This window comes from Patiria miniata, unplaced genomic scaffold (genome assembly GCF_015706575.1).
Source record: "Patiria miniata isolate m_02_andy unplaced genomic scaffold, ASM1570657v1 HiC_scaffold_18, whole genome shotgun sequence".
In the NCBI taxonomy this organism is placed as follows: domain Eukaryota; kingdom Metazoa; phylum Echinodermata; class Asteroidea; order Valvatida; family Asterinidae; genus Patiria; species Patiria miniata.
This window is the reverse complement of record NW_024037056.1, coordinates 17,819,482-17,834,419: the sequence shown is the minus strand read 5'-3', so window position 1 is coordinate 17,834,419 and position 14,938 is coordinate 17,819,482. Positions and strand designations below refer to the sequence as shown.

The window sequence follows — 14,938 nt, the reverse complement described above, 5'->3', positions numbered from 1 at the left end:
ACACCACAAGGATCCCGCCTGCAGGTGACATGATCATTATAATGCTCGAAGCAGAACGAAGCAGAACAAGTCAGAACACGCCAAAGGAAAAAAGTCCCATGCCGGCAACGGCATATGCCATTCCTTAGCTTTTCCTATCACATTGGAGATCCCAATCATGTTCACACCAAGTGCTTTCATGACAAACACTCGACCGTGCCCTGACGCCATAAAATTCCGGCCAGCTGCGATGCCATCTGGGGAGAAGGCCCTTTTTAAGTATTCCTGCCCTGCGAAAGAATCAGCAGTTTAAAGGAGCAAGACCTGAATTGTCCACAGATCTAAAACGTGTTTCATTCAAGACGGTAATAGTTGGAATGATTTAAAAGTAGTCCAGCATGCACACAACTTTACTTTAAGAATGTGGTTTTCGTGTAATAATCACGCCAAGGATACTCCAAGTCACAGATTTCTGCCTCAAAAGTGTGCGCTAGGATTGCCATACATGTATGTACATGTACATGTAAGTCTAAAATTGGCGTACACTGTACAGTTTGGCTCAAAGTTTGATGTTTTTATTCAGTGCTAGAAATACATGTACATGTACATGTACGTACAAATGTATGTACAATGTACATACAAAAATGTATGTAAGGTAAACATTGCCGCTGCGCTAAACATGAACATGAATGTAAGACATTGTGTGGATTTTCTGTGACACAGAAAATCCAGACTTGTATGGTTGTATGGCTATCACTGAACCACAAGATTTTGGTGATTTCCGGATGAATGTGTACACCGTACTGTTGTACCTTTAAATTCAATCTAATCCACTGTTCGTGTCTGTGTTCCCGTGGGCTGAACACTTCACTTTGTGCACCTCATTTCAAGCAGCATCTGTGTCAGCTGGATATGTGACTGTTATTGATTCTGTGCTTTGTTTAGGCAGAGTGGATATTGTCTCAGTTGAGAAGACTGTTGATTTGAGTGGATTGGTCCAACGAGCAATTTACATTATAATGGTGTTTGTTTAGTGAGGATTAGCATGCCACTACCATAGCTGGGGTAGTTTTATGGTACTGCCAAAAATATTATTTTTTTTGCATGGGGATAAGGTAGCACTACCGTTTAGCTCTAAACACATGTTTACATGTCCAACGCCTTGTGTCCATGTGGCATCAACCTTACAGTCTTGAGGTCTTTACCGATACAACAATGGATTGTCTTCCTCCATGGTACAGCCAAGCCGTCATTATACCCTAGTTCACATGAGAGTTGATATTCCAATTTTGTTTTGTGTGTAAGACTGACACGTCTGCACAGTGTTCAATTTGAATGAATTCCCAAGAAGCTTCTTGAAAAACTAAATTGCAGATGGAGTTAGGGTGAATGACCATTCAGGAGCAATACATTGACCTACATGCAGAGTCATGATGATGTCCTAGCTGACAGGTGATGTCATAATTAAACCATGAATAACACATGTGAATTGCCTGCCTGACTTGACAAGCAGGCTAGATGGTTGAGTGCTTCAATCGCTCATACTGTATATGTCTGTACTTGATGAAGTTGTCAGCAGGAGGCCGTTCCTAATAAGTCCCGTATCCAGCAGGGCTATGAAGATTTCATTCTCATAGAATGTCAAAATGCATTGAGCATTTGACGCTAATAACATTACTGGCATACATGTTCATGTACAATGTACGTCGGTGAAAAGAAACTTAGGTTATTAAAAAGCTGAATCCCATGTAATTTGACACCTGTTCCCAGGAGGAAATTGATCATGTCTGGGCCTTAATTTCACACTTTCATTTCCCAACCCGTGTTGAAATCACCACAGGTCCACTGTAAGCCTAACCAGGTCCTATCAAACACGGGTAGGCAAGGCGTAGTTTTCACTCTTTTACTCGTTGCGTACATGTACAATATACGGGCTGTAAATTTTAGATTTTCTACTTGGGTGTTAATTAAAAAAGATATTTGTGAGGTTTTTATCATTATTTCCTGCCGGATTTAGTGAGAGTTGAAATCCGAAGAGACTTGTGACTCCTTGAATTAGAACTCATTCCAGAAAGTTTGGAGTAGCACTTTGGCCAGTTGCAATTTGGGCTCCAACTGCCAATTTAACTGATTTAATTAACCTACATGCATTGAAAAAGGGCGACTACGGTAGTGGATTGACTGAATTTGCTAGTATTTTGTCCTTTTTTTCTTCAGTTGTAAGAAGACCGGTTGAGTTTCATGCCATGGAGTTTGTTGAGTATATCAAGACTCCCAAGGTGGATAGCGTTACCCTGCATCGGCCCTTCTACGCCCGCGTCGAAGGCACGCTGTGCCTGACTGGACACCACTTGATTCTGTCGTCAAGGAAGACTAACACAGAGGAATTATGGGTAGGTACCGGTATCTACATGCACAGGCATGGCAGGCTCAAGTATGACACGTACATGTGCGTGTTCATGGGTATGATGTGTTGAAGTCGGGCCAATTACAAGTCCAGCATTAATGTGAAGCGTTCTAGGAAAATGAGACAGAACTTGGCAGATGTCAAAAATGAGGGTTTGTTGGAAATTTAGGAAAGATAATCATATTCTCCTTACAGTACTGTTTGTTGCACTTCAATCAGACAGTAAATCTGAAGAAAGAAAAAAAATTCACCCCATTTTTTTGTTTTTATTTTTCATTTTTCGTTTTATTTTTGCCAAAATGACTCACAAATGTCCCTTGCCACAGTTCATTTGAATCTAGTTTGTTCTTGACTTACATTCACTTCTGATATGATGGATCACTCATACCGTAGTTCCTTTGTCTTTTGTTTCCGCACTCAGCTTCTCCACAGCAACATTGATGCCATTGAGAAGAAGTTTGTAGGCTCCGTAGGCCATCTGACCATCAAATGCAAGAACTTCATGATCATCCAGCTGGATATACACGGCATGGAGGAATGCCTCAACATTGCCAGCTCCATAGAGATGCTGTCCAACTTGTGTAAGTCTGAACAAGGCTTATGGCGCCACCCTGTAATACCTGCAGACTCCATCATGTCCATGCACCGGTAACCCTTCAATTGTTGCAAGGGGTTGGGCCGGACTCTGTGTGGTCATGTTTGGTTATGCGTGGTTGTGCACAACTGTACATTGCTAACTTGCTCCAATTGCTTATCACATCCACTCTTGCAAATAGTTTTAGACTGATGGATCTAGATTGGCAGTTTTTATACTCAGTTCCCCTTTGGGCTCCGTGCCCCAACAAGAGCCCCTTGGACAGGACACACCGTGTGTGTATACTGGCGCGTGTTTATGGTGTAAATCGAGGACAACGCACATGCAACACCATCGATAAATCGAGGACAGAAACTGAATCGAGGACTCCTCGGTTGGAAAGTGTGTACAAAACCAATGAGAGCTTTTGTACAAACAAAGTACAAACAAAGGAAAAGGGAAGAGGAACAAAAAGAAAATCTTCGATTTACACCATAAACAAATGTGTCTGTTCGTGCATGTGTAGTGGGAAGAACACACGTCTTATTCTATTGTGAATGTGCAGAAAGCCATGTAGCGTCTTTGCGTGAGCGTCAGGCATCGTCTGTGATGCATTGGATTGTCTCTCCAAGGGTCACTCCAACTGTCCCATTCTTATTATGGGGGAGGGGGGGGGGGCCTACTTGTAAACAGAGCCCATAACCATGGCTTTGTTTGTTCTGATTGCAGCAAAGGTGACTCTGACCTACCCGTTTTTCTACCGTCCCATGTCTGATGCCCTGGAGGATGGCTGGCAGGCATTCCTTCCAGAGAGTGAGTTTGCTAGAGTGACCGGCGATGAATGGCGCTTGTCTCATGTCAACAAAAACTTCCAGGTGAGTGGGGGTTGACATGTATCTCCACGAAGGGAGAAATTGTATTATCTGACAGATTGTACGATGAACAAAATGATCATTTCCAGAAAAACAAATTGGGTTTCTCTAAGGGGTGTATTCATTGATATGGATGAAAAACATGTACATCTTGCCCCTCCCTAGGTATGCCCAACCTACCCACAAACAGTGGTTGTGCCCAAAGCTGTGGATGATGACTGCATCATGCAGGCTGCTGCATTCAGGCAAGGAGGGAGGTTCCCAGTTCTAAGCTACCTTCACTCCCCAAATGGGGTAAGCTTTTTCCACTTACATATGTACATGAGTCCAGAATCTTTTCAACAGTATCGTTTGGTGACTATCTTTCTACTAACAGAAATTTCCAAAAATGTGTCACTTGGCTCATCTTTAGAAAAGACCTGCGTTTATTGTTTTCTTCAAAATGACAGCTTGCAAGAAGGAATAACTGCATAGGGAGTTTTTTTTACAATAATTTGGTCAGTTACTTTTTGGATGGCTGCAAATGATCTACTCTACCTTATTTGAATTCAGACGGTAATCTTAAGGAGTGGTCAGCCCCTCCCAGGCCCCAACGGCAAGCGGTGTAAAGAAGATGAGAAGCTGGTCAACTCGGCGCTAGGTGTCGGCAAAAGAGGGTACATCATTGACACCAGGTCCTACAACTCGGCCGTCAACTCGAGATCCAAAGGTAGAACACAGTGGCTGGATGGCAGTGACTAGAGAAACGCACAAAACCATACTCGCTTCATATTCTGTTTGGTGCAGTGGTAGAGTTTGTCAAGGGTTCTGTGATGGGCGGATGCATTCGTGTGTCGTTCAGCAAGACACTTTATTGCAATAGGAGCAATTAATAATTAAAGGTGTATAAACAATACCACATTTTCACATCAAGATACCATGCAAGATACTGTATTGTGACAATGTATCATGGCATTGTTAATATACCAATTGACACCTCTATTCGTAGTGTATCACCAAGATGTACATTGTAAGAGGCCTATTTTTTGCATTTCAAAAAAGTTGTAAAGTGTCCTCTCCAATGATAACTTGTGGTGGGACTCCGTACTATAAATCGCTTCTATTACCTAGTGGGAGTGATGTGTTTAATAGCTCCATGGAGTGATTGAGGGTAGAGTTTGCTGTTGCGTCGGTTGATATCAGGTGCAAAAAATGATGTCTACAAACCGTGCTTACTTAACACGCTTAAAGAATATTTTGAAGTGAAGTCGTGTCTATGTCTGCGCGCTTGTGTGGAGATTTCTATTGTTGATTTAGTTTACAGAGTGAGTGGTTCTTTAGTAATGCTCATAAAATAAGTTGTACACATTTCTACCATCATAACGTCATTCCTTTTTCGATTTCATGTCTTGAAGCTGATTTCCCTTCCTCCCCGTTTGGTTTTTCTCTCTTCGTTTACATTTTTCGTTTAGATTTTTATTTGATTCTTTTCCCTCCAGGCGGGGGCTTTGAGACTGAGGCTCACTACCCTCAGTGGAGGCGGGTTCACAAACCGCTGGATCGGTTCAGCAACCTCCAAGAAAGCCTGACTAAATTGATGGAGGGTAGGTCCCTGCCCCCCAAGGTTACCCCCTCCCCACCCAACCCCCCCCCCCCCCCCCCCCCCCACCTTCCAATCTTGGTCCAAGAATTGATTTGGAATTTGTTCTTCAAAGGCCGCCCTCAGTTCAACCTTGTGAAGACCCAGAACAGTCAGCAACTGACTTTTCAGGAACAAGCTGGTCCTGAGCTACGATCATTGGGAATGTATCAGTCACCGATTTCTTGCAACCTGAGTGTAACTGGACCGGGATTAAGACAATCAGCATTAGTCAGCACTAAAAAAATCAACAGTCACAAGTTTAGGAATATTTCAACTTCTTCGCCTCCACTGAACGTGTTCTTGACAGGGGGAATCAATCGCAGTCTATCTGTGTGAGATACGGTATCGTGCGCGTATCCTGATCGTTTTATTTCATTGTGAAGCCAATAATGCCGGAAAATATTGTTTGAATGTTATCAACGCTGCATGAAAATGTCAAATGATCACGTCTGTGTCAAGGGACTTGAGCGTGGTTGCAATTATTTTGTGTCAAGATGCCGCCTGCTCCACACTAATCTCACGATTGATCAGTTTTGTGACCCGGCCAAGTATGAATTTTGTGCTTGATGTTGACAGTTCCGTTGAAGCGCAAGTGCGGTCAATTAAGTCACGACACTAGAGGGTGCTATCAACGAGATAAATGAAATCCAGACTTGGGAACTTCAGCACTCGTATTAGAGAGATTCTGAGCATTCCTCATGCACATTATATTCAAGCTAACGTGCACGTGGGAGTAATAACATTGAAGTTCTCGGGTCTGAGTGTCAATGTTTTTAAGACTGGATTGATTGATCTTGTTGATAGACTACACTTACCAGTGACCAGCTGCATTAGGGAAACAAATCCAAATCCAGTCATGGACCAAGACTAACCTCCAATCCCTCTCAGTTGCCATAGTAACAAACACATCCCATCATGCATTGCTCTCTAAGAAGCATTCGACTCTCACATCATGCACTGCACACCAAGTCAAACATTTCATTCTCGTTTGTGCAGTCTAATCCTCCTAGTGTCCTATTTGCACTTTTCACCAGCATTGTGCACTCCATCTTCATCCCTTTTTTCTGAATTGACAAGTACTGTGGACTACAAGGTGGTAAAGGAACTAAGCCTAGGACGCACTGTTGTGTAGTCTGTGTACCCAGGCTATTGATTGTCCCTGGGTATTTGGACAAAACTGGTGCATTGGTGCATGGGCTTGATTTCCACAATACCAAGTTATAATATCTCAGCTTGCTTGGGAACGTAGTAAATGGATTTGACTACAACACTTCCATCATGCACTTTGGTACTTATTTTCATGTTGATCCCTCACTTTAATATACTTTGCAACATTAACACAGGCAGGTATGTCAGCAGTGTGAAAAGACCGCCTAATCATTGCATTGCATTCCCACAATGCACCATTGCATTCCCACAATGCACCAGGTTTCTGCTCCCATCATGCAGTGTGCCTACCTGGGATTTCTGTGTGCCACCTGTAATGAGGAAATCATGTATCGGCAAGAGTTGAACACATTATTAACATTTAGTACTTGTATTTAAATTGTATTACAGTGTATTTACTCCTCCAAAATCAATCAGTGCTGGGGGCGGTATGGGTGGCAACAGGCAGGGCGGTTGGGGGCAGTACAGTTAGGGCTAAGCATGCTAAGTGCCTAGGACATGGGCAGATGTAACTTCTGGAGGCAAACAGCCTTTAGTTGGATTGTTTTCAAAATGGCTGCCTTTCCTACATGTAGGAATTGCGAAGCAAACAATTTTTGGCTTTTTTGAAACCTAGGCTTCACCCCTGCTTTGCCTACAGGAGATTAGGCCCCTGACTTACAAGATGCTGGCTCAGTGTACAAATATAGTTTCAATCCGGCGTGAATGTGAGACATTGTGTGGATTTTCTTAACCTTTGAAATATGGCAAGTAAACAATCTAAAAAGCTAAATTTGACTGTCCAAAGTGGATTCTTCATAGATTGATTCCAATTTCAAAGATTTTTTTTTTGTATTTTGAATTGCACCTTCTTGTGTGCAGTCCCTAACTCAGCACTGGGACATTGTTTTCATTTAGCCAGTTTGTGTATGTAATATTGAGGTCCCAGCGGATGGGTTTCTCCTGGCAGTATTTAAGAATAAGTGTGTCAGCAGGCACACATTTTTAAAGCCACCCTCAACCATTGTTTTCTGCCTGATTGTAGCGTTTCAGGCAGACTAATTTCACAGAGTAATCGGTACCAGTCCCTTCACTTTGAGCAAGGATTTTCTCATTTATGTCAGTAAATTAGTTTCTTGGTAGTTTCCAATGTTTTGACATACCTTTTAGGAGGATGGATGTATGTGGAGAGTAACGGTCATATATACTTACCAGTCTTATTCCAATCTGACACAGCATGCAACAAGAACACCAACTCCATGGACAAGTGGCTGGGCCATCTAGGTGCTTCCAGTTGGTTGAGTAATGTCAAAGAAGTCTTGACTACTGCGTGCCTGGTGGCACAGTGTGTGGATAGAGAAAGTAAGTTCTGCCCAAAAGCTAGCTTTTTCCCTTTTTTTATTTGCAAAATGTAACCAGTGGTGCAACTAGGGGAGTGGTGGACATGTTGGTCCCCCCCCCCCCTCCCCACCACCACCATGTGAGTCAGTGTAGATGTCCACTGAAAATGTATGCATAAAGATTTCTGCCGATTGATTTTGCTAAAGGTTTCAATGATATTAAAAGAAGCAATATGAATGATCGACATGGACAAAAACTACTTAGCAAAGTTGATAATAAGCAGGACAAGTTCTTTTCAGAACTAAATATCTTCTAAGCAGTAGTTATTACCACATGGTGTTACCGCAAACCGAAACGATACCGATACTCCACCACGCAAAGCCTGAAATCTTATATGAAAAATTTTGGACACAATTTCAATGGTTCACTTTGAAAATTTAATTGTACTATATAGTTCTCCAGCAATTCCAAATGACTGATCAAAGAATGCATACAAAGGCCTTTCACATTCTAGTGCATTATTGTGAGAATACAAAACAAAGGCCCCCTCTCAAACAATGCACAAGATATCCAGTTAAGCTCAGAAGTCCTGTAGGTATACTTCAGAAAGTAGCTTACATGCAGACTGCAAATGATCAGTATTGAAGCCCATCCTTGGTGGTGTCATTTTCATTCACTTTTAACTTCCCGAGTCATGCCTGTGTCTTTCTTCTTCATTGATTCAGGTTCATCTGTTCTGGTGCATGGATCGGAGGGTCTAGATGCCACACTACAGATCACATCCCTAGCTCAGATCATACTCAATCCAGACTGTAGAACACTCAGAGGGTAAGGTCTGTGACATTCAGGAACATTGTGTCCAAGTATCAATCATGTGATGTAGATTCATCTGATGTACGGATCGGAGGGTCTAGACGCCACACTACAGATCACATCCCTAGCTCAGATCATACTCAATCCAGACTGTAGAACACTCAGAGGGTAAGGTCTATGACAGGAACATTGTGTCCAAGTATCAATCATGTGATGTAGATTCATCTGATGTATGGATCAGAGGGTCTAGATGCCACACTACAGATCACATCCCTAGCTCAGATCATACTCAATCCAGACTGTAGAACACTCAGAGGGTAAGGTCTATGACATTCAGGAACATTGTGTCCAAGTATCAATCATGTGATGTAGATTCATCTGATGTACGGATCGGAGGGTCTAGATGCCACACTACAGATCACATCCCTAGCACAGATCATACTCAATCCAGACTGTAGAACACTCAGAGGGTAAGGTCTATGACATTCAGGAACATTGTGTCCAAGTATCAATCATCTGATGTAGATTCATCTGATGTATGGATCAGAGGGTCTAGATGCTGCACTACAGGTCAGATTTTCCACAGCCAGAAATTTCTCGGCACACGTACTACCCGTGAGTGATTTGTCCACCCTAGTACAAATCCTGCCAATGCCTGGCCTGTCTAGCATTTATCTGATATCTCTGCACATGTTTGAAGCTTTCGTCTTGCCTAAGAATCTGTCTTCTTTCCCGTCTCTGATAGGTTTGAAGCTCTGATAGAGCGTGAGTGGGTTCAGTCAGGTCACCCTTTTGCCAGTCGATGTGCCAAGTCCTGTTACGCCGGTAGCAAACTCAAATGCACCGGTCCGGTCTTCCTACTGTTCCTGGACTGCGTGTGGCAGGTAATGGGCTGGGGATGGGGTACCAGACTTCATCCTTTTGATGTACGGTTTATGAAATCTTGGCTTTGTCTGCAGCTACTGCTCTAGGCTCCGGAATTCCAACTTTTTCAAATTTATTTCCAAATTCTGATTTTGCTGATGATCTTTGCCCCGCAAAGTTTGATTTTAAAAATTACATTTCAACAAATTTGATGAAAACAGCACCACGATATCTGTATTATGAGCGCAATTTTATGTTGCGTTATTTTCAGAGGTTTGAGATTTAGTTGTACAAAATGTAATGCTTTAAAAATCACGATGATGATCTTTGGAATGGTGAAGAGGACAAGATTTCATTGGCGGTTGTTGGAAGAAAAAGACAGTAATGCTGATTTTATTCCTCGTACTTAAGTGGAGCTGTTTAAGTGAATACTGCACTTGTCTTGGGCCATGCTTGGACTTTTTGCTCGATTTTCTCAAGTAAGAATAAAGTGAGCTTCTTTGTTATCGAGTAAGCTACTCTAGCCTTAATGCAAACTTTTTACCTAAGGAAACACTGGACATTTTTTTACACAGTAAAATTTCGTTTGGATCTAAAATAAAACTGGAGGCAGTGTCCTGAAATTGGGCACAAAGTTTATTGTACATATACATGCATACGTGTGTGTAACTGCAGCGCAGCCCAAATTTCAGACACAGATTTGTGTTTGGCCTATTTTCCGATTTTGTTCCCCAGTTTCATCTCTGATTATTGCATACAGCTTACTGTCGTGTTTGTCTTTGTCTGATCTTCAGGTCATTCAGCAGTTCCAATGTTCCTTTGAGTTCAATGAGCAGTTTCTCATCCTCCTGTTTGAGAATGCCTACGCCTCACAGTTTGGCACCTTCCTGTGCAATAATGAGCACGAGAGACAAATACTGAAACTGTCTGAAAAGACACAATCACTGTGGTGAGATGCTTAGGGCTTTGCCAACTCAGTGTGTCTTTTTTTCTTATTAATAAAATCAAATCAGATTCTGTCAACGAGTCATTTTTCTTTTTTTAATCACACATGTATCTCCAACTTACTCTGGCAAAAAAGTTGGAAAATAATATTAATTCATTAAATTATATCAATATATATTCATTAATGAACTTTCTGTGTATCACACAAGGCACAATTGCTGTTTTAATTGTTTTCAATGAGAAATTTTTGCAGTTTTCTCAGACAGTAAAGATATAACAAATAACCAGGACCTACTCCTGAAAAGAATTCTCACTGTTTGCCCTCAATGCTGTACTACCGTACTTATGTCTTCTTAGTTTAGTCTTCTTATGTTTTTGGAGGGCATTCATATACATGGGAGCCTAGCATGGCTACCATAGATTTGGTTTTATTGGAATTCCTTACAACTACTTGCACCTTTTCATCCAACAGGACATACGTTAACAGGCCTCAGATACTAGAGGGTTACATCAACCCACTGTATCAACCCAACTCCTCTGTCATATGGCCGTCAGTAGCACCACAGAGCTTGGTAAGATTCTTGTATAAAATCAAGCTGAATCAGCCTATACAAAAAACTCACAGAACCCCCCCCCCCCCCCCAAGTATAAATTGACAATTTAATTCTGTAGCAGGGCTGTGCATCAGAACTGGGTACCCAAGTACCCGACCACTGATGTCAGGAACCGGTTCCAGATTTAGGAATCGGGTACCCGTAACCAACTTTAAAAATTACTTAATAACTTCTCGGACAATGAAACAGAAAGGTTTGAATGTCATTTGTGGGGAAGTTTCCAAGTGAAAACCAGGCTACATGGAAAAACAAAACAGATTTGACGTTTATGACGCTCGCGAAAGTTGGCTCCCTATTAAAAGCTTACAGTACTGTACACACATGAATCGCTGCACTGACACACTGATGTAGTAGTATTATCGCCTGACCTTTATGAACAATCTGAACAGAAACTTCTGAGATTTGAGTTTTGGGGTTGGTTTCTATAACAGGTCCTGGAGTACCCATTTTGTTTTCAATCGGGTACCCAGTTCCCGTACTACCTGTAAATGCACATCCCTATTCAGTAAGCAACAAGTGAATAACGCAACGCTCCTTGATTTACAGTAACAGTGAAGCCACATTGGCTGTGCAAATCTTACTTGACTTGCAGTGAATTATGGATCTCCAAGTCTAATCAATATCTTTCATTTCTCTACCTTACATGTTGTGGTGTAGATGTTATGGTCAACCTTGTTCTTACGCTGGGACATGGACAACACCAGCAATGACTCAACCGACAAAGAAATCCGCAAAATCCAACAGAACGACAAGCAGCTCAAGACAAGGGCCATTCAGCTCAGAAAGTATGTCTCCTGGAAATATTGCTCACCTGCTTTCTGATTAGAGGTGTAATCAATTCATTGCAAGCCCCTTGCTTTCCCTTCGTGGTTCGTTTGATGACATTTTTTAGTGGTTAAATATTACCTTGTGTTCACATTCCACAGACAACTTTCCGAGTTGCAGAGAGAAGCCCTGGAAAAAGGACTGATCAGCGAATAGCAGCAGGGTTGCATCTTAACAAGACACTCAACCTGATCAGGAAACAGCAGTAGGTTAACTTCTATCTGCCAAGTCCTGTGCATTGTTCAGCTTCAGCACCAAATTTACAGAATCAATGACTGGCAAAAAACAGCTGGATCGCATAAACATTGATCAGGAAACAGCCACCTGATACCTATTGGAATCCAGCTTGAGCAGCAAACGGCAGTTGGGAAACATTTAAGCCCATTGTCAAGTTTGCAGGCGAAACTCTGATAATGCTGAACGTGATATATGTAGTTTACTCTCACAGTTCTACTTTATTCAATCAGCTGGTATTGAGGTTCAATCAAGAAATTGGAGAACCTTAACATGTCTACGTCATGAAACAGCCGCAGGGTTGCAACTGCCATCAGAGAGGCGATTGCAGGATGATTTTTCAAATCATGCTGATCATATTTGGAGACATCCATCAGCTGATCCTACCTGTCATCGCAATCATCATTTATTCAATGATTGTGTGAACCATCAAATGCCCTAAAGAAAAGCCTTTGACGAGACTTCGGTTTTTTTTTTTTCAACTTTACAGTAGCTTAAAAGGGAACAGTCAGCATTTCCACTTAATTAAGATATTTATTAAGATGTCAAACTGAGATCACAATGCTGTCACTGCTGTATATGCAATATTAAGAGAAACAAATATGCCCTTAATATTGTTTCATGCAGTCCAGTCAAATGACAGAAAACTCAGTAAAGGGGTCTAGTACGACGTGATCATGTTAATGTTTCACGATATATAGTGCCTTCAATTAGGCATTATAAATATTGATGTCATCAGTCATAATAATTAGAGATTGCATTTGTTCGCAGTGTAATGATCGAGATTCAGAAATTTTTTTAGTTTTGATGCAAATTACAAAATCTGGGGGGAAAAAAACAGAGTTAAAAATGCTGTTTTTAAATTTAAGAAATGCCTTTTTCAAGAAAAGTTTATGACGCAAGTCGTTCTAGATTGCCTCCTCTTGTCTTGTGTTTGAATGCTTTCTACTTAAGGCAATGGATGCGGTATTCAAAAAGTTTATATCATCATTAATCAACCTCCATGATTCTATAAATAGAACTCTGCTGATTTTTGTAAACATTTTTTTGAGGCAGTTTCAAATTTATGTGGTGGAATGGTCTGGAAACTGGCATATATGTCTGTAAATCAATTTATTTGAATATTTTGCCTGTATCATGCCAAATTTGCCATTTTGCTTGAAAACAAATTAAGTTTAAATGAGACTACAATTATGTAAGTGTACATATGATGCATATTTATATATTGAGAAGGGGACTTTAATAAATTTGTATAAATTGTGCAGTACAAGCAAAGCGAGCTGATTCGCACATTCAAACTTGTAGAACAAATGCACAGTACAATGGAAATACAAATGTAGGAATGTCTGAAAAACTTTAAACTGTAAAGTTGCCTTTTGGAACACATTGCATTCCAAGCTGAATGTTCTGCATATTATGTGAAGCGTTCTGGCAAAATGAGACAGGAAGTGAGCTGAGGTCAAAATTAGGGGTTGTGGCTATAAGGAATGTACATTTGTACATCTTACAATAATGTTCGTTGGACTTTAATTTCAAGGTTTTTATACTACATGTATTTCTGTGAAACACACGTAGTAGACATGGTAGACAATTAAAAAATTACACATAACAATAAATCTTACAATTAAAAACACTAATGCCTGACTGCTACACAATTGACCTATCGCCGTTTGCGAGTTAGCCACGCCCCTTAGACAACCCTTTGGAATTTTGTACGTAAACATTTGTTTGTCTCAGATTTTGCATGCTCTGCGTCCATTTGCATATCGGTAATGGAACAAATCTTTTACAAGCTGCTATCGCGATTCTACCATGATAGGTTATTATCTGCAACATATATTTGATATGAAAATATCAAATCTTGATATATTGTTTTTTTGCTTTACAATCTTAGTGCATCAAATTACGGCATTGTGAAAACAAAAATTCTATCTTATAAATAATCTTAGTGCAATTCCTCTATGGTGTACCGCTCGTACCATTCCTCCATGCTTCTAAAACGCTTACTGAAAACGCATGCACAATTTAATGTAAATGAAGGAACAAAATTAATGAATAAATTAAATTTTTGTTTTTCTATTTGTAGGCTTCTGCTTGAATTATATTGAGGTTATTCTGTGTTTGAATGAAACACCTAGCTGGCATAATGGACCTATGTTGATATGGAGTGGCATATAGGCAGGATGGGTAGTTACATATATGCTGCCCCCACAGTTGGTATCCATCGCAAGCTGCTCTCGGGCCAAGCTAGGATCGTGTAATTGGTGATAGTATATTGCATATTTGAAGGTTTGATGTAGATTATTACAGCCAAGGGTCTGGGTTGTGTAGCCCCTCGGAGGGAAACCTATTTTTGTATTCTGAATCAATTCTGCAATTGCAAGTGAATGGTTCATGTTGTTTACTTTGTGATTTTATTTCCAACTTGTAAGAAAAATCACATTTTATTTATCAAGTTGTAAGAAAAATCACATTGCACCCCATTTTGGGGAAAGAGCAAGGTTAACCCCTTACAAATTTTAAATTTTTTAGAAAAACCGAATTTTGATAAAAAGAGCAAGGTTAACCCCTTACTAATGTTGCTTTTGTACAAAAAAACCCACAAATTTTGTCCAATTTTGATGAAAAGAGCAAGGTTTATCCCTTGTAAATTCTTGTAAATTCTTGGTAAATCAAATTTTACCAAGATGTGCTAAAAAAAGC

The 14,938-nt window shown here is 40.7% G+C and overlaps 1 protein-coding gene across 4 annotated transcripts in view; it reads left to right on the top strand.

Annotated features, from left to right (window-relative positions):
- The window catches only part of LOC119724982 (myotubularin-related protein 9-like), a 30,732-nt gene extending 16,418 nt beyond the window's left edge, over nucleotides 1-14,314 (top strand). For 3 of the 4 annotated variants that reach the window (XM_038196343.1, XM_038196341.1, XM_038196340.1), the window contains exons 2-14: nucleotides 2,197-2,372; nucleotides 2,808-2,967; nucleotides 3,690-3,835; nucleotides 3,998-4,126; nucleotides 4,385-4,541; nucleotides 5,284-5,415; nucleotides 7,836-7,961; nucleotides 8,666-8,768; nucleotides 9,499-9,637; nucleotides 10,412-10,566; nucleotides 11,035-11,134; nucleotides 11,834-11,961; nucleotides 12,103-14,314. In XM_038196343.1, coding sequence (XP_038052271.1) covers nucleotides 2,226-2,372; nucleotides 2,808-2,967; nucleotides 3,690-3,835; nucleotides 3,998-4,126; nucleotides 4,385-4,541; nucleotides 5,284-5,415; nucleotides 7,836-7,961; nucleotides 8,666-8,768; nucleotides 9,499-9,637; nucleotides 10,412-10,566; nucleotides 11,035-11,134; nucleotides 11,834-11,961; nucleotides 12,103-12,157 — 1,677 coding nt within the window. In that variant the 5' untranslated portion in view covers nucleotides 2,197-2,225 and the 3' untranslated portion in view covers nucleotides 12,158-14,314. The remainder of the gene's footprint in view (nucleotides 1-2,196; nucleotides 2,373-2,807; nucleotides 2,968-3,689; nucleotides 3,836-3,997; nucleotides 4,127-4,384; nucleotides 4,542-5,283; nucleotides 5,416-7,835; nucleotides 7,962-8,665; nucleotides 8,769-9,498; nucleotides 9,638-10,411; nucleotides 10,567-11,034; nucleotides 11,135-11,833; nucleotides 11,962-12,102) is intronic. The other variant, XM_038196342.1, reaches the window with a different exon arrangement.
- Nucleotides 14,315-14,938: the final 624 nt, after the last annotated feature.